The 22,673-nt window shown below is 46.4% G+C and overlaps 1 protein-coding gene across 3 annotated transcripts in view; it reads right to left on the bottom strand.

The window, feature by feature from the left end:
* LOC310846980 overlaps positions 1 to 22,673 on the bottom strand; it is a 75,648-nt gene that overhangs the window by 38,272 nt on the left and 14,703 nt on the right. For 2 of the 3 annotated variants that reach the window (XM_083744255.1, XM_083744256.1), the window contains exons 2-5: positions 12,188 to 12,322; positions 10,410 to 10,496; positions 1,517 to 1,690; positions 1,166 to 1,314 (exon numbers count right to left, since the gene is read on the bottom strand). In XM_083744255.1, coding sequence (XP_083600381.1) covers positions 1,166 to 1,314; positions 1,517 to 1,690; positions 10,410 to 10,496; positions 12,188 to 12,322 — 545 coding nt within the window. The remainder of the gene's footprint in view (positions 1 to 1,165; positions 1,315 to 1,516; positions 1,691 to 10,409; positions 10,497 to 12,187; positions 12,323 to 22,673) is intronic. The other variant, XM_083744257.1, reaches the window with a different exon arrangement.

Genomic DNA, 22,673 nt, shown 5'->3' with positions numbered 1-22,673 from the left:
ATGCAGTAAGTAATTTAACATCTAGGAGGCCATATGCCCTGCTTTACAAAGGAAAGTCAACTATTTGAAGGGCTATCTGGTTCAAGTCCAATTTAAAGACGAAACTACTCTAAGAAAGGAGAACGGGGTCCCTACAGATGGGAAGATGGGAGCTTTATTGTGGGTGTATTTTGCAAGATGCTCTTTACACAATAATAGCACATTAGTGGTGGGTTTATTCTGCTTCAATTTGTTCTGGGATGCTTCCCCACTGCTACCACATTACTGCTGCTCAGAGGGCCTGTGGACCACAACAAAAGCAGGAAAAAACAAAACCCCAGAACATCTGCAGTATAAAAGGATACAGGATTTTAGCTGGAAGTTACAGGTTATGCACAAATTGGAAATGAAGCAGTGTGACCACCCAAAAACTTTTGCAGTTGCAAACAGCACTGAAAGCGGGGTCATTTGAGACCCCCCAGTAGCATCATGAGAATAAAGCATCATGGTGCACAATAAAAAGGGTGTTTGGGGAGCCCAAAGTTACCCATCAGTGTTTAGCAGTTGGACCACAGACACTCATGTCACTTGGTCACAGTCTTCCCTATAACGAAAACATATTCACTAATTAATATTGGCTTTTTATCCCAGTTTATCAATGTGATTTATTATTTTATATGTTCTCGTTATTCTTTTAACGCTGTTGTTTAAAATGAGTGTTTTAATGGTATTTGATTTTGATTTTTTTAAAAAACCACAAGCCACCTTGGGAATTTTATTAATTTAAATGGGGTTTTAAAACATTCTCAGTAAATTAATTAACTGAGGACGAAACTTAGGGATTATCCACACCTTCATTTGCCCCACAGTTTTCCCCCAGAGAAGCCCAACCATCAGTGCTGAATCGGGTTTTCCAAAGATTGGTGTTTGTTCCGATTTAGCGCTAGAGAGCAGGTTTTCCAGGGGGAAACAGCAGGGCAAAGGCAAAACTGCTGGGACCCATGCCTTGAAAGCATGCGATAAGCAGAAAACTGCTTGGGCCCATGCGTTGTAGGGATAGGGCAAGCAGAAATGTAAATGAGCCCTTTCTTGAGCACTTAATGGGACTCACTTGCAAGCAAACATGCATAGGAGTGCACTCTAAATAAGGCACTGTCGTTACTTCAGTTATCTCTAAGTTTCGTACTTCACCCATTTAATGGACTTTGGTGTCTCTAGCTGTAGATCCAAAATTCCTTCGTAGATCACATCACATTTTTCAGGCTCACCACAGCAAAGTTCTGCCAGCCCTCTGCAGGCGTTACTCTGTATAATCTTACTCAGGAGATGTGTTATCTGCAAAGCAAACATTGGAAGAAGCAGGGTTTGTAGAATCATGGAATTATAGAGTTAGAAGAGACCCCAAGGATCATCTAGTCCAAACCCCTGCAATGTAGGAATTCTGCCCACAACTGTCCCTGGGTGGGCTTGAACCACCAACCTTCTGGTTAACAGCCAGACTAAATGGAATTGCTGGGAGCTTTTCAACATCACTTACCTTATTTTTATCATCCACCGATGCTGCTTCCAGTATATAGTCCTCGCGTCCATGGAAGTTAATTCTGAAACGTCTTCCTTCACTGTATGCACAGGATTTGACTTGGGGAAACGGGAACTGTTTTTTGATTATCCCTTTCTCTATGTTAAAAATTGTCTCGGTGCTCAGATCAATCTGCGGGGGAAACAGTGATTTTTCTTGGTGAGGTATTTTTCACAGCCAGTCTTTTCTCCCTAGTGAAGAGCCAACAGCCTCTCCTCAAATTAAGATGCGCAGCCATTTGGGGTTGTTTTTTTTAAAAAAAAAAAAGACTGAGAAAATGTATCTTTTTATTGATGATAATAATCAAGACAAACATTCTCTTCATCACTTAGTCACCATAACATATTTATTTAAGTTAGTGACCGAATAGAGATTGATTCTGTCTGCTGCTTCCTTATCCCGTTTTCTTGTGATAAATATGCATCGATTTATCATTTTGAAGTGTTATTTCCTTTGAAATTTCCCAGCCTCTTGCTCTACCTAAGGCAAGAACCTCAGCTTGTATGGAAGGATATTAACCAGATGCAAATGCTTGATTCAGTCTAGTACCTTCACTTGCACCATCAGGGAAGGATTTGAGGGCAGATGTCCAGGGGCCCTTTAACAGAAAGGACTCCAAATGCAGTTAGGCTGGCTTGCCTCGTTCTGAAGTGAAGCAATATGCATTGCAATCTAAAAGAGGGAGACTATTAAGTCTAGACTCTAATGCCCTGCTTCACAAAGAGTGGCATGGACACAGGGCTGTCTTCAGCATATGCGGCCCCAGGGTGCAAAGATCCGCCCGGCATCCATCCATCACCGGTTGCCCAGTCCCAGGTGTGCAGGGGGGTGGAGCCAGCCAGCCGCCTCAGTGTCTCGCTGGCTCAATCGCCCCCAAACTCACGACGCAGAGCCACCTGTAGAAGAAGAGCCCACTGTGGCACTTCGACCAACAGGTGGGCTCTTCCCCGGACTCAACTCTCAGGCCCCAGACTCTCGGCCTGGCACCCCTGAGAGCCTGGCGCCCAGGTGCCCCGCACCCCTAGCGCCTATGGGTAAGACAGCCCTGCATGGACATACTTGAAGATGTGGAGAGCAGATGGTGAGGAAGAACACACAATTCCCTCTTCCCTCTGTGTTCTCTCTCCCCCCCCCCCACTTGTTTGTATTTAGTTGTTGGCATCAGCGATGTCTGTCTTGAGAGACAATGGAGTGCACTTCCAGTCAAACCACTATGTTAGCAGCACCAAAGTGACCTCCCTGAGGCACGAGGCTGGGCAGTGTGTGTGGAGGTCCTGGGCTGCCCAGATGACAAATTACCCCACCCCCTCAGCCTCACTGATGTGGTCAAAGTTTGGCAGAGCAATACATTTGGCAAAAGCACTCGACACACATAGACACCCTATTTGCATCTCCTCTTTGTCTCATTTCCCCCAAAGCTGAACACACATTCAGCTCATTCTTGGAGAAAAATGAATCACTCTAGTATCCCATGCTAGCACATTTTCTAAAAAGCATCCTTCACCAAGGAATATCCTTCACATATTCACCAAGGCGCTTATATTACTATATTGCTTCTATTACGAGGACATTCATTCCTTATGTATCACACCCATTTTACAAATTGCCAGGTAGATAACTTTTACAACTCCCTCCCCTTTCGTCGCTTTGAAATCACTAACCAAGTGGCACTATTCTGTGTGTTAACCCCGGGGATGGTTAAATGTCTCTACCCACCAAACCAACACTCAGTGGTGCATTCTAAGAGTGACAACACACACACTTTACTTAGTCCTTTTTTATGGTGTGCTGCTAATTCCTAACACTCTTTTGCTGCTCTGTAAACTGGAAATCGCAAATTGCATTTGTTTGACTGTAACTTAGTTACTGATCTGTGGCCATCATAATAATAAAGATTGAAAGATGTGAAGAAAACAGGGATCATTGGAAGGTTGGGTGGGGGTTGTTATCTCAGCTTAGTAACTCAGGAAAGTTTGTTTGCTTTTACCGTAATTGAACTGAAATGAGCTGCATTAGGCTGCAATCTTACACAAGCCTCAATGAATGCACTGGAACTTTACTCCCTCCACCTTACATAGGATCAGGCCCCCTGCTTGCCTGTTTCAGCAAGAAGGCAAAATGTGCTGTTCTCCACCCGCTTAGAAACTACAGCTGAGCAGACAGCTTCCAAGCGAGCCCCTATCAGCTGAAATCCAGGTGCTTCAGATCTTGGGTGTCTCTCTTCTGCTAAGCCCAGTGGGCTTGTACACCACCAGCCATGCTAAAGGGCAACCTTTTGCTGCTTTGTTTTTGCTTTGATGTTGAAAGCTGAGCCTCCCCACTGAGTTCCCCTGCTGAGCTCAGTCCAGAACTAAATTAACCCTGTGTTTGCTGGTGCTTACTATTAGCAAATGAATTACCCATTTGCCATTTGGCTGTGAATACTTGAAGGCCTACTCCCTGCCTTGCAGACCATTTCCCACCTGACCCAGAATAATAATAATTATTATTATTATTATTATTATTATTATTATTATTATTATTTATTATTATTTATACGCCGCCCATCTGGCTGATTTTCCCCAGCCACTCTGGGCGGCTCCCAATCAGTGTTAAAAACAGTACAGCATTACATATTAAAAACTTCCCTGAACAGGGCTGCCTTAAGATGTCTTCTGAATGTCAGGTAATTCTTTATCTCTTTGACATCTGATGGGAGGGTGTTCCACAGGGCGGGTGCCACTACCAAGAAGGCCCTCTGCCTGGTTCCCTGTAGCCTCACTTCTCGCAATGAGGGAACCGCCAGAAGGCCCTTGGCGCTGGATCTCAGTGTCCGGGCTGAACGATGGGGGTGGAGACGCTCCTTCAGGTATACAGGACCGAGGCCATTTAGGGCTTTAAAGGTCAGACCAACACTTTGAATCGTGCTCAGAAACGTACTGGGAGCCAATGCAGATCTCTCAGAACCGGTGTTATGTGGTCCCGGCGGCCACTCCCAGTCACCAGTCTAGCTGCCGCATTCTGGATTAATTGCAGTTTCCGGGTCACCTTCAAAGGTAGCCCCACGTAGAGCGTGTTGCAGTAGTCCAAGCGTGAGATAACTAGAGCATGCACCACTCTGGCGAGGCAGTCCGCGGGGAGGTAGGGTCTTAGCCTGCGTACCAGGTGGAGCTGGTAGACAGCTGCCCTGGACACAGAATTAACGTGCGCCTCCATGGACAGCTGTGAGTCCAAAATGACTCCCAGGCTGCGCACCTGGTCCTTCAGGGGCACAGTTACCCCATTCAGGACCAGGGAATCCTCCACACCTGCCTGCCTCCTGTCCCCCAAAAACAATACTTCTGTCTTGTCAGGATTCAACCTCAAACTGTTAGCCGCCATCCAACCTCCAACCGCCTCCAGGCACTCACACAGGACCTTCACCGCCTTCACTGGTTCTGATTTAAAGGAGAGGTAGATCTGGGTGTCATCTGCATACCCAGTCCAAACCCCCTGATGATCTCTCCCAGCGGCTTCATATAGATATTAAAAAGCATGGGGGAGAGGACAGAACCCTGGGGCACCCCACAAGTGAGAGCCCAGGGGTCTGAACACTCACCCCCCCCCCACCACTTTCTGGACACGGCCCAGGAGGAAGGAGCGGAACCACTGTATAACAGTGCCCCCAGCTCCCAGCCCCTCTAGACGGTCCAGAAGGATGTTATGGTCGATGGTGTCAAAGGCCGCTGAGAGATCCAGCAGAACTAGGAAACAGCTCTCACCTTTGTCCCTAGCCCGCCGGAGATCATCAACCAGCGCGACCAAGGCAGTTTCTGTCCCATGGTGAGGCCTGAATCCCGATTGGAAGGGATCCAAATGGTCCGTTTCCTCCAGGCGTGCTTGGAGTTGTTCAGCAACCACCCGCTCAATCACCTTGCCCAAGAATGGCAGATTTGAGACTGGGCGATAGTTGGCCAAATTGGCCGGGTCTAAAGATGTTTTTTTAAAGAAGCGGTTTAATGACCGCCTCTTTCAGCGGGTCTGGGAAGGCTCCCTCACAGAGGGAAGCATACACCACCCCGCAGAGCCCATCGCCCAGCCCTTCCCGGCTCGCTTTTATCAGCCAGGATGGGCAAGGATCAAGGAGACAGGTGGTCGGTTTCACTCGTCCAAGCAGCCTGTCCACATCCTCGGAGGTAACAGATTGGAATTGATCCCATGTAACAGGACCAGACAGAACTCTAGCACTCTCCCACCCTGGCTCTGCTCCCACGGTGGAGTCTACCTCCTTCTGAATCTGAGAGATTTTATCTGCAAAAAACTTTGCAAAAGCATTGCAGGAGATCTTGGGGTCCCTACCAGGCCCCAGTGGTACAGGTGGTTCCGATAGATTGCGAACCACCTGAAAAAGTCTCCTGCTGCTGTTTTCTGCAGATGCAATGGAGGCGGCGAAGAAGGCCCTCTTCACCGTCACCATTGCCACTTGGTAGGCTCGACGTTGAGCTCTAACCCGTGTCCGGTCTGATTCAGAATGAGTTTTCTGCCACCGGCGCTCTAGCCGTCTCAATGATTGTTTCATCACCCTCAGCTCCAGGGAAAACCATGGGGCTGTCCGGGCTCCATGCAATCGGAGAGGGCGCTTCGGAGCCAGACAGTCAATAGCCCTGGTTAACTCCGCATTCCAGCGTGCCACCAGGGAATCAGCTGAAAGGCCATCAACTTGGGATAAAGCATCCCCTACCACTCTCTGGAAGCCAACTGGATCCATTAAGTGGCGGGGGCGGACCATCCGAATCGGTCCCACCTCCCTGCGGAGGGGAAGGGTTGCGGAGAAGTCCAGTTGCACCAGGAAGTGATCTGACCATGGCACTTCTTTTGTTTCGCTTTTAGTTAATGTCAGATCACCAACATCGGTAGAGGTAAACACCAAGTCTAAGGCATGTCCGTGGCTATGAGTTGGGCCAGACTTATTCAGGGACAGCCCCATGGAGGCCATGCTTTCCACGAAGTCCCGAGCGGCCCCTTGTAAGGTCGTGTCGGCATGGATGTTAAAATCCCCCAGGACAACCAAGCTAGGTGTCTCCAGGAGCATATCCGCCACGACCTGAAGCAGCTCGGGCAGGGAATCCTTGGTGCAGCGGGGAGGTCGGTACACCAGTAGGAATCCTGTACTGCCCCTATTGCCCAACTTCCAGAACATGCACTCAGAAAACTGGGTCTTCCCAATAGGACGCCTGGTGCAGACTAATGACTTCCTAAAAATCACTGCAACCCCCCCTCCCCGCCCACACGACCTGGGTTGCTGTGCGTAAGAGAAACCTGGTGGGCAAGCAGCGGCAAGGACAGGCCCATCTGCTTCACCCAACCAGGTCTCTGTCACACATGCCAGGTCAAATCCTCCATCCACAATCAGGTCGTGGATGGCAGTGGTTTTATTCATCATTGACCTGGCATTGCACAGCAACACTTTCAGGTCATGTGGGTTTCCCTTGCTGATTACTGTATCCTTCCGGTCAGGACCAGACCTGGAGGCAGGGATAGTCCTCAAACAACGACTAAACCTGCCTCCTCGGTAATGACATGGTCTGGTCTTAGCATAACTCCTCCTCCTGCCCGTGATCACTGACCCCAACTGACTGACTGACTGACTACAACAGCTGAGGTTGCCGAACAGACTCTTGGGCCAAGATGTTGTGGCTATTGGGGTTTTGCATCTTTATTTGAGTTGTGATTTACGTGGAAATGGTTCAGTTTGTTTTTGTTTGTTTTTTTAAGTTTAATTTATTGCTTACGACTTCTTTTGCTATGCTGTAGCTGTGTATTTTTTATGTCGTCAACTGCCTTGAGAGGTAGGCATCTGAAACTCTTCCTGCTGTGGGAATTTGCGGGGGGGGGGGACAGAGAGGTGGAAAGTTACCCTTGAATTTGTACTCTTGAATTTGGCTGGGCAGCTGCTTAAAGATCCAAGATCGCTTCCAGAGGGAGAGGAGATTGCCAACTCTGCTCCACTCCAGAATGGCTTCCTTCCATTTTTCTTGTTATATGGTGTCAGGGTTTCAGGGACAGAGAGCGAGGGGGAGGGGTCCCAGGGCGACGAGGAAGAGGACGACGACGACCCGAGGTTGTCAGTGAGTCCGTCAAGTGAATCCGAGGATTCCCAAAAGGGAGCCCCCCTGGTCAGGCCAAGGGGCAGTAGAGAGGGAGGCAGTCAGAAGCAGGGGAACGAAGGGGGAGTCCCCAGTGGGGGCTGGAGATCGGGACCGGCCTCTCCGTCGGAACGGAGTGAAGGGGGTGGAGTTGCCAGTGTGTCAGAAAGAGCAGAACAGGAAGCAGAGAGGGGAAGGAGTTCGGAGCAGAACGTCCTGCCGGAAGGGGAGGAGTGTAGTACCGAGAGTAGCGTAACGGTCGAAAGGAAGGTCAGAGGCAACGTACGCGCGCCAAGTTCAAATGTGGAGGCGCGCGGAAATGAGGAGAGCCCTGAGGAGGAGCCTGGTCCCAAAGCACGAAGGAGGGGGGAGCAGGCGTCAGAAGACTCAGCCTCGGGGGAGTCCCGGAGGGAGGGAGCACAGGGGGGCAGAAAGACCCTGCGGAAAAGGAAGGAGAGGAAAAGGTGGAGCAGTACAAGCCTCTTAAGCTGGTGCAGGGGCGGGACTGACTCAGAGGGGACTTCTAACATCTAAGGGTAACAGATGCTGAGCCACGGAGCTTGGATGTAACGACAACAATGTTCTTCAATAAAACCTTTTGTATATAACTTGGACTGGATTTTGGTCTCTTGTGAGCTGGGACCTCGGGTGGCTCTGACATATGGCAAATGAATTTATTGTGGTTGAGTTTTCCTGGGCAACAGATACATGCACTGAGTACCGACTGACAAGCCATTCTGACTCTAGTTGCTATGCAGAACCTGAAAAGAGGTTAAGGAGTTGATTATGAGTGTACTTCCCAGGACAGTAGTATTTGCAGGCTGCTGCTTATAGCTAGACAAGTCATTATAACACCAGTCGGTTGCTATACTTTCCCACAGTTTGACTTCTGCTTTCCAAGATAGATACCATGCAGAAGCAATCTGATTATCTGAAGGCAGCTCACTGGAAGATTATCCACGATGTATTGTTCACAAAGGGCCAGAATATCTTGTTTCGGTGTTGAATAAAAGTGATGACATCATGCCTCGCCCTAAGGTACTTTCCACCTCTCCACCAGGGTAATTCTGTTAGGAAATGACCAATGAAAAGCAAGCTAAGGAGGTATCTTCAAACAAAGAATTCCCCTGTGCTGTGAGTTGTTTGCACAGCAGGATACAGTCAGAGATGAAAATCACAGCCAGGAGTATTGACTGTCTCACTCCAGTACACAGCATTGATTTCTAATCATGTGTGAAAATGTAGTAAGTGGCTGAAAGAGAGAACACACTCCAGGCTGGACGGCTAAGCAGTAGCACTAAACCTACACACTGTGATTTCCTGCCGACTAATTATTAAATACTTCCAAATTTCAGCAGCAAGGGAGGCAGAGCTTCTAATGAACCTGGTGGCAACCAAAGGTTTGGTTGGTAAGCCATTGACTGGAAATTGATTAGGGGTCAAAGTATGAATGATGAGAAAGGTTCAGTTTTTTTGCTGTTTGTGTGTGTGCGCGCATTACAGTGAACATTCACACTGTGCTGAATGCCAACTTTAACAAAACAATGCTAAATTAATTTTGCAGCTGCCTGATTCTGTCCAAAGATGGATGTGGAAGATGCCTGATTATTACGGTATGATTGCATCTTAAATGGGTTTTCAGTTCCAAAGGTTCTGTATATACATGAAAATCACATATCCAAACCCTTGGAGCTGCCCCAGTGCTAGCAGATGAGGGGGTAAGAGAGAGAGAGAGAAAGCTAGGGATGCTCTCACAAGAACTCTGAGCACACTTGAGATCTTGCAAAAGCATCACAGAATTAGCTTGCTGAGCAAGCCTTGAACTCCACCCCTACCCCCTGGCCCAAAGTAAGGCAGAGGGCTTAAAAGCTCTTTCTGCACCAGTAAACCCAAGCAGGCCCAGTGCAAATAGAGCTTTCAAGATATGAAATTGCACAAGTTAAACACAAGTGAGATGCAATTGTACTGTGCATGAATTTGTTGCAAAGATTCAGGTCAGTTTCTCCTACTACTGGGGAAATAGTGTGAGGTTTGCTGCTTTAGTTCCTGTTCCATGTCTTGAAACGCGCACACTGTTTTTGGATCAACACTTTTGACTGCATGCATGCATGAAAAAATAAAATCCCTGCATAGAAAAAGAGAAAAAGAAAAAGAGAAAACCAGGAAGAAACGCTTTCATTGGCATGCCTGTTCTGTAGGTGCTGAAATGTTTTAGATGGGAAATTCCATAGACACACAAACCACTTGCAACTGGAAGTCCAGGAAGAGATTTATGCTAGCAAAGTCACTTAAATAACACAGATGGAGACAAGAGAGAAAATAAATCCTGGTTACACTGTACTGTATCTGGACAAAAATGTATGGTTTGAGGAGACATTCTTACATTGCAGGCAGCCATTCAACCAAACACACAGAAGAAAAACTCCCTCAAGGTGCATGCTACCTCAGTGAAGATCATGCCATGCTGCCTGGTCACTAAACACCACCACCTCCACCCTCTTGGGTAGTTGGCTAATATTGTGAAGGCAATTAACCATTAAGTTACACACTGAATAATCCCTTCTGTTGCACTTCCAACACTTTACCACTTATAATTCAGTGGAAAGGAATGGCCTGGCCCTTTGACTTTGGCAGCACTCATAGATATCCATCACCTAACCTGCAAGTTAGAACACACAAATCATGGGGAGTTTCACCCATAAACTGTTGTGTTTAGAAAAGGGGGAAAGTTACATTTGTAGAGTTACCTGCAAAATCCTTTTCTGCCACCGGTAGCGGTTATATTTGTAGACAATGAAGTTGAATTGTGAGGTGTTTGGCAAGTCCAGGGAATCCTGCAAGAGATTAGCGTACTTGAATAAGTCATTGCTCTCCTTCTGTTCATCTTACTGCACTGTTCCCTTTTGTGTCTCCATGATTTGCAGCACATCTGCCCTGGGATGAATTGTAGCACCTTAATGGATTGATTTTTGGAAGTGTTCAGCATCCACAAATCCTAATGATTTGTGAGCAGTGGGAACTTGGAGCATAAAAGGGAGAGGAAGGGACCTGTGAGCAAACCAGCCAAGACAGATAAAGGGCAGGCCGATAGTTCAGAATAATGCAGAAACAAGGTGTTCTATATTCACAAATCAAAGTTGCCTATTTAATCCTATTTATGTTTGCAATCTGAGTAACTTGGCAAATTGTAAACACTTTCAATAGCTCTCCTAAGAGCTATTGAAAGCGCTCCTGATTCCATGGGCTGCTGTTGGAGCCAATTACTGTGGCTGCTGTATCAATGCAGTGGCGCAATTTTATGTACTGTGCTTGCAACTCAAGCTGACCCGGAGCTGCCAAACACGACCAATAACTTTCATCATCAGGTAAGCTGGGGCGACACCACACAGCATGTGCAGCAAACAATTGGTGGAAGCAGCAGCAGCAACAACAACAACAACAACAGAAATGAAAAGAGGGCTGCAAAAAGAAGGGAGGAGGAAAAGGAACAGGCAATGAACAATAGCTGCCATGTATGAATTGCAGCCATGCCTTATTGGCTTTCCGTGTAGCATTTTCCCAATGAACAGAACATTGAAACAGAGCAAAATCTCAGACTGTTCAGAGCCCCTCTGAGGGATGGATGGATGAGAGGCACCTTGAAAGGGGAGGAATGGCTACGTTCCAGGAAGAATGAGATTCTACATCAGAGACAGTGTTCCTTCTCTCACCAGGCAAGATCTGGATGGGTTGAATGCAGCCCTGCCATCAACATGTGGAATTTCTTGGGCAGTTGTTTGGGTCCCATTATGGTTGGATGCAGAGGAAAGGTGGGAGGAGTCAGCTGGGGAATCCCCAAGGGAAGAAGACTCAGAGGCCAGGATGACAATGAATAATCAGAGGGAGAAGGTTGGGAAAGAGCAGGAGTCAGAAGATGAAGAGGTAACCGGGCTTAGTGTCAGGGAAGAGCCAGAACGCGCTGCTTCGTCAGTAGCAGGGGAGGTTTCTGAGCAGGAACTGTCAGAAGAGGAAGACAGGGAAATGATGCATGAAGCAGAACAGGGGGTGGAGAGCAGTCAGGCGGAGCAGGGGGTCAGAGATGGGGAAGAGCCCTATAACCCACCAGAGCCGAGTTCAGACTCAGAAAGGGGGGGTCATTCACATCAGCAGAGGCAAGGAGGGAAATGAAACGTAAAGATCAAAGACGTCTCGCGAGGTTTCCACGCCTACTTTGTTGGCACCGGAATCGAAAGAAGCCACTGCCTGAATTTGCCTCGACAGGTTCGGACTCATGATTTTGAACTGTAGCTGTTCTTTTGTATATATGTAATAAAGACTTTAAATATCACATTGAGTGTACTGGAGTGTTACTGCAAAGAGGAAACACCACCTTGACACTTAGTGAGTTGGGAGAGTCTGTGGCAGAGAGAAGCGGCAGCTTCTGATTATGTATAATTACTGCATAAAATCATACATAAATATAAATAAATAAAATATGTTTTGTTAGTAAACATATTGCACATGGGAGGAAGGTAGGGTACCTTACCGCCCACGATGCAATCTGCTTTTCTTCTTTTTCTTCTGCATTTCTCTCTCTTTCTGCTAAATCCAGGGCTTCTTCGACGCTCAGTTCTTTGTTTTTCACCATGTTCATAATTTTCAAGATTTTTCCTTGGCTTAGCTTGAGAGAGAGAGAGAGAGAGAGAGAGAGAGAGAGAGAGAGAGAGAGAGAGAGAGAGAGAAATGTTTTTGAACAATAAAAAATCATTGAGCGGGGAGAACAATGTTCGCCCTACCCACCTGGCAAGTCGGGCTACAGCAAGGCTTGTGACAACTGCATTGGCAGTGTATCGGTCATAAAATTACTATTTCATTCATATTTTATGTTTTATCGACAACTTGCCCAGCAAATATAATCTCCCTTTGAAGCCAAGCAGGAGCCTACAAGATATCAAATATACAGGGCTTTGTATGTTTTTGAAAGACAGGGTGGTAGTATTTGGCGTTCAGATTGCTCCGAGGAAATCTCCCTGGCTTGGCTGAGCCTAGCAAGAAGGAAGGATATCAATTCTGAATGCTTTCTGCCGGAGTCTCTCTCTGCTTGCACAAAGCACTGCATAACAAATAGCAAGAAGCTAAACTGGTAACATCAGATATTTAGAGGGGACACAGCTAGTTTTGTGTATGGAAATGCATTCGCTTCGGGTTTTAGCTGTCTCTGAAACTTGTCGGAGAATGTTACACTTTGCCCGTTGAACGTAAATGAAACAAAAAGCCAGGGGAAGCTGTTCATAATATTGCTCAACAGGGATATTATTTATTGCTCTTAAATCAACAAACACAATCCTATGGCCCCTGAGAGAGCATCCTGGGGGCAATAGGATTTTTGCAGACAATGCAAATCTTTTTTTAAAGGAACAGCTTGGCTAACTTACACCCCATCTAACCTTCTGGTCTACCATGGTAAGACCAGCAGTGCTTTGGATTTTGGGGGGTCATCTGCCTTCAAGTTCCCCCTTTCCTAGCCAGGTAGAATTACACAAAACAAGTTAAAGGTTATTCAGTAGTCCTTGATGAACTTAGTCTTTGCCAATTCCTGTGCAAAATGACCTCTAATCTACACATCTTGAAACTAATAGGCAAATCAATATCCACTGGGTTTCACACTTCTCAGGTTTTATTGAGACAAATATTCCTGCCTGTTCAGATATGGAAGAACCCTGTCATGTGGTCCCCAGTCCTCCAACTGACTACTTGGGTTGGGTACCCACTGCAAGGTGGTCATTGGAGGGCTACTGGCATCTTGTAATATTTGGGGGGGGGTTGCAATGTAACAAGTTTTATTAATAGTCTTACATTGCATTACATATATATAGTACATCTCGTAGAGTAAATTGAGATTTCGAGCTGAAGCAGAATGGATTAGAATAAACACATATTTCAAAACATTTTTTTAAAAGCCCAGAAGCATATTGGAGCAGAATAATGAGTAAGAAACATGCAAAATTGGTCCTGATCATAAATAGATAGATATGTCCATCCCACAGCTTATTTTTTAAAAAATCGGATGGAACTAGATGTTATATTGGTAGAGATGTGGTGCCCAGTGGCAGAGCTTCATGCTCCGGCACCGGGGGGTGGAGAGCAGGTGATGGCAGGGCTGGCACACATCCTGGGGGTGGGGCAAGGCATCTGCAGGGGTGTGGTGCCCAGCACAGGTGGGGGGGCAGCCGCAATGGCACCCCACAGGGATCACGCTGCCGGGGACGGTGCGCTCCCCTTCCTCTGCCAGTGGTGGTGGCAGTGCAGGGGCTCAGAGGAGCATATGTAGGGAAGGATAGAGAGGAGGTAAACGGCATTTCCGTCACTGCTCTGGTTCGCCAGAAGCAGCTTAGTCATGTTGGCCACATGACCCGGAAGCTGTACGCCGGCTCCCTCGGCCAGTAAAGCGAGATGAGCGCCACAACCCCAGAGTCGGTCATGACTGGACCTAATGGTCAGGGGTCCCTTTACCTTTTTTTAGAGAGGCAAGAAAGTCTCATTTTGGAGCCTGCATTGGGAGGCAGGTATGAAAATGCAGGGGGCAACATTTCCATGGCAGAATTGAAAAGGAAAGAAGCACCCCTTCTTCCTGCTCCTCCTTCAATTCTTCTCTCAAAGGGAAATCCTTTTGTTTATGTTTGGTAAAACCTAAGTATCAATCTGATAATCACTGAGGGTTTCAGCCTTTGAAAAGGGAGCTCAAGACTATGGCTGCAGGCCAATTCTTCATGGTGTGCACAGCCACACACAGGTTGCTTCCAAGCTGCCACTATTTGGAGCGGGTATTTAATCACATACCGGCAAATTCAGGTTGTGCAAAAACATACTTTTTGCAGTAAGTTAAGTGACAGGAAAACACACTGGGAAGTATGGGATAGCACTTGTTTGAGGCAACATCATCTACCTTCCCCACAAACAAATCAGAAATAGATGCTCATTAAATAGGCAATATCATCTAATCTCCCTGCAAACAGATGAGGATGAAGAAACCACAGCTGCTTATAAAGGCATTATTTTTCCTTTTTCAAAGAAAACCATTTATTATTATTTTCATTAAACACTACCAACAACAAATATAAAACCACGCAGAATCATTTCAGTTGCAAGCCCATACAAAGCAAAACACAGCAAAGAAGCAGGGAAAGTATCTACCAGTGTAATATTGGTAAGCACTCTGCTCTCGTGCATGCTGTGATTCATTCTGTTGAAAGAATCCTTTGCCTCATGCATTACCCTACTTTCAGTCAACCCCCATACAGCCTCTCCATGACAGGCCGGAAGATATAGAGTACGCTGTCCCTTCTTTATGAAGCAAAAGAACAGAAATCAAAGCTGTCCCATTTTGAGACACCCTTTAAAGCCCTCCTTCTCTGTGTAAGGCGGTCCATGTCTGTGTTCCGGATGGGATTAATCCAGGTGTGCATTAGGGGCTCCGACTTGGCTTTCCAAGGAGTTGCACTGCACCAACAATGGCAAAGAAAACAGAAGGTTCTTTTTCTAATTGCCACTTCCTTATATTCTCCTCCCTGGAGAGGGATCGGAGCCCATGCTTAGAGTGCAAAAAGTGATGGGGGGTGTTATGTATTCAGTGGTCTGTGTTTGCCTAAGCTTGAGGCTGGACTAAGGATTCTGAGCCCCTGTGTTCTGATTCGATACATGATATCCAATCACAGAACATTTCAGGATTCTGACTTATGATTCGCAGCTTGGAAGTTTGGACAGCCAATCACGTTGGGAGTGGGAGTGTCCAAGGCCTTAAGGAATTTATATAAGCGGTGGCTTTGCCCCTGTTGTCCTGTTCTGTTTGTTCTTGCTGTTATCACTGTGTCTTGTCTTGTGGGAACCCACCTACACTTCTACCTGGGATCCACAGCAAGTCGGAGTGGAGAATGGTGAGCTAGCTCTGGTGTAAAGCAGATGAGAACAGATGAAGTCCCTGATGAAGAAGAGAAGAAGAAGAGTTTGGATTTGATATCCCGCTTTATCACTACCCTAGAGTCTCAAAGCGGCTAACATTCTCCTTTCCCTTCCTCCCCCACAACAAACACTTTGTGAGGTGAGTGGGGCTGAGAGACTTCAGAGAAGCATGACTAGCCCAAGGTCACCCAGCAGCTGCATGTGGAGGAGCGGAGACTCAAACCCAGTTCACCAGATTACGAGACTACCGCTCCTAACCACTACACCACACTGGCTCTCTGAACTGAGCCAAAGGCCCATCTACCCCAACTTCTTGTCCTCACAGTGGCCGATCAGATGCTCATGAGAAGCCCACAAGCAGTTCGTCTGGACTAGATGATTGCCAGGGTCCCTTCCAGTTCTATGATTCTATGAAACGGGACCTCAGTGAAGTGGCACACTGCCCAACTTTGATTCCCAGCGACTGATATCCTTTTTTTCTTAGTTGGAGATCCTCATACGTTTAATTAAAACAGTTCTGCTTCCCTGCGGTGTGACTGCAACATGGAATGGCCTTCTTAATTCTCTTCATAATGCATGAAGACAAAGCATTTTCAGGAAGGAAACAAGTCTCTCACCCCCCCCTCTTTTGTAGATCCCCCTCCCTTTAAAGATTAGTTATGAAGTTTGCTTACTGCTGTTGGAGGCATTCCCCAGAGACAGAGGAAAGGAAAACAATGCAGAGGGGAGTTCTCTTAAAAGATGTCGCTTTTTGTTCACAATCTCTGCACATCTGTAAGCAGATGTTGGAGGGATAAGAGAGTGTTTTGGTGTGTGTGTGTGTTTTTAACAAAATAAAAGAATGAAATGACACTTCTGTTGGCGAGATTTCTCAGAATTATTTGCCTGAAGACTTCTGATTTAACTGATCTTTCTGACAGCAATAAATTAATTCAGTATTTCTTTTTAAAACTTGAAAACAAGTACTTGAAAGGAAGAAGTACGTCCTGACATTTTTCATTTAGCAACTAGATGGTGTGTTTTTCTTCTCCGCTCTCCTCTCTGTTGTGCTCAGAACATTTCTTTTCCTCCCCTAACCGCCCCGTTCTTCAATGGATAACAGGTTTCTTCCAGTGAAATGTCACAAAGACAGATGATTGTTCAGAGGTCTAACAAAATGTGACTGGTGAAACCAGATGTAATGAACCAGACACAGGGCCGCAAACTGAACTCGGTGGCAACTTGTTTTCAATCGAGCAAGCCTTGAACTGTAGCGCCGGGAGGCACCTGAAGGTCTTCTAGCTCAACCCCTGGAACAGAGGCTGGCTGACTCACACTCAAACCTCATTAACTGACAGGCGATTTAAAGCATCTTCCATGTTGCAGTACAATCTGTCACTTCTGCAGCTCCCAGCTGCATGCATTTCCCATCCCTGCCCATTCTTTCTCCTACTTTTCCTTACAAATACTTATTTCTGTTAGGATGGCGTCATACACCTCACCAAAATGAAAAAGACAAAGAGGGGGAGAGAAATCAAGGCACACTTTCCCATAAGCTTTGCTCATTTATATGTACAGGTGCAAATTTAGTAATAATTGCTGTCCTTCAAATAGAAATGCAGTACCTCCCATGTGTAGAAGGCAATGGCCTGTAGGCCAGCTGTTGATTTCGAAGACACCTGAAGACAGCCTTGTATAGGGAATTTTTTAACGTTTGATGTCTTACTGTGTTTTAATTTGTTGCAAGTGACCCAGAGTGGCTGGGGTAACCCCGTCAGATGGGTGGCATATAAATTATTATTATTATTATTATTATTATTATTATTATTATTATTATTATTATTATTACTTCAAGGTGCTCTCCCGTCTAAGGTTCTTTACCTTTAAACCAGACTCAAACCCCACAACCCTTCAAAAAGAGGGCTAACCTTTGCAAAGTAGGATGTGTGATCCTCATTCCTTTCACTCTCTGCCTCATCTCTTTGGCAATCACTTGTAGCTGAATAAGATTGTCTTCCATAAGCCCGGTTTTAACAGTGGGTCCGTAAGTGACTGTGGAGGCCAGTTCTGGATCCACACGTCCCACAGTGGGGACATAGGTTTCTGGGCAGGAGAGGATCACAGTGAGGGTTTGCCAAGCATGCCTTCCTCTTAGCACATTTCTCCCTTTCGTCCTGAGTTTGAGCATCTTCAAAGTCTTTGAAGAGGCCTTTGGTAGAGGCTGTTCTCCAATTGGAGTGCTCGCAGGCCAATGTTTCCCAGTTGCCAATGTTTATTCTACATATTTTTAGATTTGCCTTGAGAAGTCTTTAAATCTCTTGTTGACCATCAACATTACGCTTTCCATTTTTTTAGTTCGGAACAGTTGCTTTGGAAGAGAATAATCAGGTATCCAAACAACATGAATAGTCCAATGAAGCTGATGTTGAAGAATCATTGCTTCAACACTGGTGATCTTTACTTTTTCCAGTACATTGGCATTAGTTTGCCTATCTTCCCAAGTGATGTGTAAACATTTTCAGTGACACTGTTGATGGAATCTTTCAAGGTGTTAGATATTATAAGTGGTCCATGTTTCTCCATGCCTTTTTTACAACCCTCTAATCTTTGGCACTTTGTCCCTTGGTCTGGGGCCTGGTGTCTTCTCTAACATCTCCTTCTATTCTGCCATGCCTGACCTACTGTGAGAATCAGGCAACCCAACCAATCACTGCCACAGGCTTTTTCACGACAGTCAACATCACCACTAAGGCCACGAAATTAGCTGGGATTCCTGCATAGCAGGGGGTTGCTCTAGATGACCCCTGGGTCTGTTCCTACTCTATCATTCTATGATATCCATTACAGGAGGAGCGGCTAATCCTCAGCCAAGGAGCTGGATGACCACCCTTCTCCCCATCAAAGTATATGTAGTATTGAGTTGGGATAAGAGGTTTAAATCTGTCCTGATAGGGATGCATATTGTCCCCTCCTCAGTCATCAGATGTCACACTTGATAATTATTTGCTGCATTTGGGGGGTCTCCAGGTCATTCCGCTGAGTGTGGACCTGGGCTTCTGCCCTGAATTTCTGCTCTGACAGTACCACTGCACAACTTGCTTCTTAGCCAGATTGCCTCCATGAAGCGTACAAGCAGACCAGGAAAACTGAAGTGTTTGTCCTTGGCATCTGCTACATCAGGGTATACTGCCATGGATCAAGGAGGTTCTACTTTAGATGCAAATGAGCAAATGCCTGTTGTTGCTGTCCTTTTGTAACTCTGGAGAAGTAATGAGTCTAGAAACAATGATGCCAACAGACTGCAGACAATGAGAAGAGAACAAATGTGGAATTGTCTGGCAAACAAACGTCATTAATATCAACCAGCTTTTTAAGCAAGCAGATGAAGCCAGCAGACATGTATATAAACAGTGCCAGAAATGTTAATAAATGTTGCTTTTCATATCCCAAGACTATAAAATGTAAAATATTCATGCCAAATGTGTGACTCATGTAGATATAACAATATCTTCCGTTCAGCGATCATCAAGCCAGTTTAGTCCATTAAAACCATTTAGATTACAAAGCTATCACTGAAATTGTTTGTAGATTTGATCAGCGTGTCAGCTGAGAGAGGAATTAAATGTGCAAAGTTTATTTTACCCTTTTTTAATATTCAAAGCACATCCTAACATGTCACTGAAGTAAGAGGCAAACACATGCGAATGGTTTTTTAATGGAACGGGAGAGTATCAACAATAGACCAATATGTGTGTTCCTTGCTCCAGAAGTTGCCAATTCCCATTGTTGCAAAAGCCCACAGTGAGCCCTCCAAAATTAAAAGCCCTCCAAGGTCTGCTCTTCTATTTCATAATCCAGGTGGGAGGTGGCAGAGCTGGCTCCATATCTGAGTGCGCCTTGGGGCAAAGGACTTGGGGATCAGCACTCCCTCTTATGTGGAGGGACACCCCCCACCAGACTTAGCTGCAAGTGATGGTGGCCCCAATGGCTGGTGGCTGCCATCTTAATTTCCCACATTGCTCAGAGTGCTTAGCACAATGTCATTCCAAGGCATTGTGGGAAATTTAAATGGAGCCTGCCCACTGTAAGGGGCTCAAGGCACACATCAGAACTGGGGGGCTCTGCTAGGGCACTGGGGTCCAGGCAGCTGTCATAAGCTTCCAGGTGCTGCTGGCAGGCCTGGGAAACTGCATCCCTGAGTAGCCCCTTACAGCAGAGCTGGATTTAGGGTGGTGCAAGCTATGTAGTGAGAGCTGGATCACAAAGAAGGCTGATCGCCGAAGAATTGGTGCTTTTGAATTATGGTGATGGAGGAGACTCTTGAAAGTCCCATGGACTGCAAGAAGATCAAACCTCTCCATTCTGAAGGAAATCAGCCCTGAGTGCTCACTGGAAGGACAGATCGTGAAGCTGAGGCTCCAATACTTTGGCCACCTCATGAGAAGAGAAGACTCCCTGGAAAAGACCCTGATGTTGGGAAAGATGGAGGGCACAAGGAGAAAGGGCAAGTGCTTACTGGGCGTTGGGAAGGAGATGGGAGGGCTCTAGGACCCTGTCAGAGCCTCACGCCTCCTTCCTAAACCCCAACGGCAGCAAGAGCCCATGGCCTCAATAAGGTGGCATATTACCAAGGTCCACACCTGCTTACAGCAAAAACAACAACAACTCCCTGCATATAGAAAACTAGCAAGGAAGCAGTGCACCTTCAGGTCACCTGAAGGTGGTGCCTCAAAAGGTCTTAGTCTACTTCGAATCCTTTTTGGAGGAGGTTGTTCACGAGGCACTTTGCTCCTCATCCTCATCTTGCCCATCTGAACTCCCTTTTACCATCATTTTGGGTTTGCCCCAGTGTCTTCCACTCCTTCTGTCTTGGGCAGAGCATTTCACTCTAACTTCTGGCTCTAACTTCTCTTGCCACTTTTCAATCCCAGAAAGGTTTTATTTTATTTTCCTCCCCCTGTGCATGGAGGAGTCGTTTGCCTACATATAGAGACATGCATCTCACGCAAGGATGGCAGCAAGGAACCAGGCTGGAGGCACCACATTTAGGAGAGTTTTAAGGTGATGCACCCTTCACTTCGTGCGTTTATTGTATTTCCATTTGTCAAATGGTTTTGGCAGGTTTTTGAAGTGCTACCCAAAAAGCCTGCAAAGCCTGTAAATATGAAAGAAAGATTCACTCCATGAACACTGATGCTTCTCCGTGGACAATGGTGCTTCTATCCTATCACCTTTGGTTTGCACACTGCAGTCTGTCTCCTGCCATGGAGAATCTGCCAGCCAGCAGCAACCGCCCTCGACAGCATGAATCAACACCATGAGATCAACAAGCAGCTCATTCAGTAACCCACTTTGCAGCATTCTCTGCATATGAATTAAGTCTTAGACCTGAATACCGTACTAAGATATGACCATGGGTTCCCCATCTCCACCCCCAAGCAAAGCTTCAGTAAGATTTTGCCTGGCAGATCGCCATTTATTATACCAGTGCACATTCTCTGTGCTGTCAGAATGGGATGCAAGGGACAGTGTGCTTTGCCACAATAACAACAAGGAGGAAGAAGTATGGAAACAGTTTTGTTACAATTGGAGCTACAGAATACTTCATCAGAGCTGACAAGGCATGGCTGGCTTTTACGCTGCCTCAGCATTGCTGGCATGATAAAGTAGCAAAGAACAAGGCCCATTGGAAAAGCCCTTTGCAGCAAAGTGACCCATCACGAGAAATATGCTGAGGTTCCCCCCACTCTCATTCCACATGGACCCAGATCCCATTTGAACATGGCATGAAATATAGCCTGGGCAATAGGGAGCAAGGGAGAAGAAGATGTGCACTTCCCTTTCAAAAAATAATAATGGAGGGGGAGAACCTCTTTGAAAAATTGCATTTTCATGCACAAGCTCCCAAGACAATGCTAGTTTGCGCTGCACGATTTATATATAGGTGATCTATTTAAAAACATTCTCCCCACAGGCAGGCAGAAGGATGGGGAGGAGGGTTGCAAAGGAGAATGTGGTGGCTTGTAAATTGTCTCCATCTTTCTTTTGCCCTTTTCCAGGATCATGTTAAAAATGACAAAATAGAACCTCAGATGGACTCCTTGCTGCAAGGCGTAGGAAACTGCTGAAAAATGCATCCAAATTTCTGTCCATCCAGTTCAAGGGATGCGGGTAGCGCTATGGTCTAAACCTCTGAGCCTCTTGGGCTTGCTGGTTGGAAGGTCGGCGATTTGAATTCCCATGTTGGGGTGAGTTTCCATTCCTCTGTCCCAGCTCCTGCCAACATAGCAGTTCGAAAGCATGCCAGTGCAAGTAGATAAATAGGTACCACTGTGGTGGGAAGGTAAACACCGTTTCCATGCACTCTGGCATTCGTCACAGTCCTCCATGTGCCAGTAGCAGTTTAGTTATGCTGGCCACTTGACCCGGAAAACTGTCTGTGGACAAATGCTGGCTCCCTCGGCCTAAAAGCAAGATGAGTGTCACAATCCCATAGTCGCCTTTGACTGGATTTAACCATCCAAGGGTCCTTTACCTTTTTTACCTTTTACCATCTAATTCAGTATTTTGTGCACTCCAGCCTACAGCACCTCTCCAGAGCTACCTGGTCCTTTAAAACTGAAGGTGCCAAGGATCAAAGCACACATTCTGCCACTGAGCTATGACCCCCTTCCCTAGTACTGCTCACCCTTCAGCAGACAGAGCTACCCAATCCAAACTGCAGTGTGCCACGAGCAAGCCCTCGTCAGAAAAAGCGCTTGCAGAGCAAATTGCTTCAGGCATAACACAGTAGGCAAGACAAAGTCAAAATATAAATGAATGGAGATCAGACATTATTAACACGATGCTCGGTTGCTGGTTGGCCATTTCTGTGTTAGGTGGATCAGAGTTTGGCAGGTAGCAACCTAGGGATGGCAGAATCAACCCTTGCTTTTAAGTACTGCAAGAGGAAGAGGAGGAGGAGGAGTTTGGATTTGATATCCCGCTTTATCACTACCCTAAGGAGTCTCAAAGGGGCTAACATTCTCCTTCCCCTTCCTCCCCCACAACAAACACTCTGTGAGGTGAGTGGGGCTGAGAGACTTCAGAGAAGT

Source organism: Podarcis gaigeae (assembly GCF_964106915.1).
Source record: "Podarcis gaigeae genome assembly, chromosome: 6".
Taxonomy (NCBI): domain Eukaryota; kingdom Metazoa; phylum Chordata; class Lepidosauria; order Squamata; family Lacertidae; genus Podarcis; species Podarcis gaigeae.
This window is presented reverse-complemented; position numbering and strand designations above follow the sequence as displayed.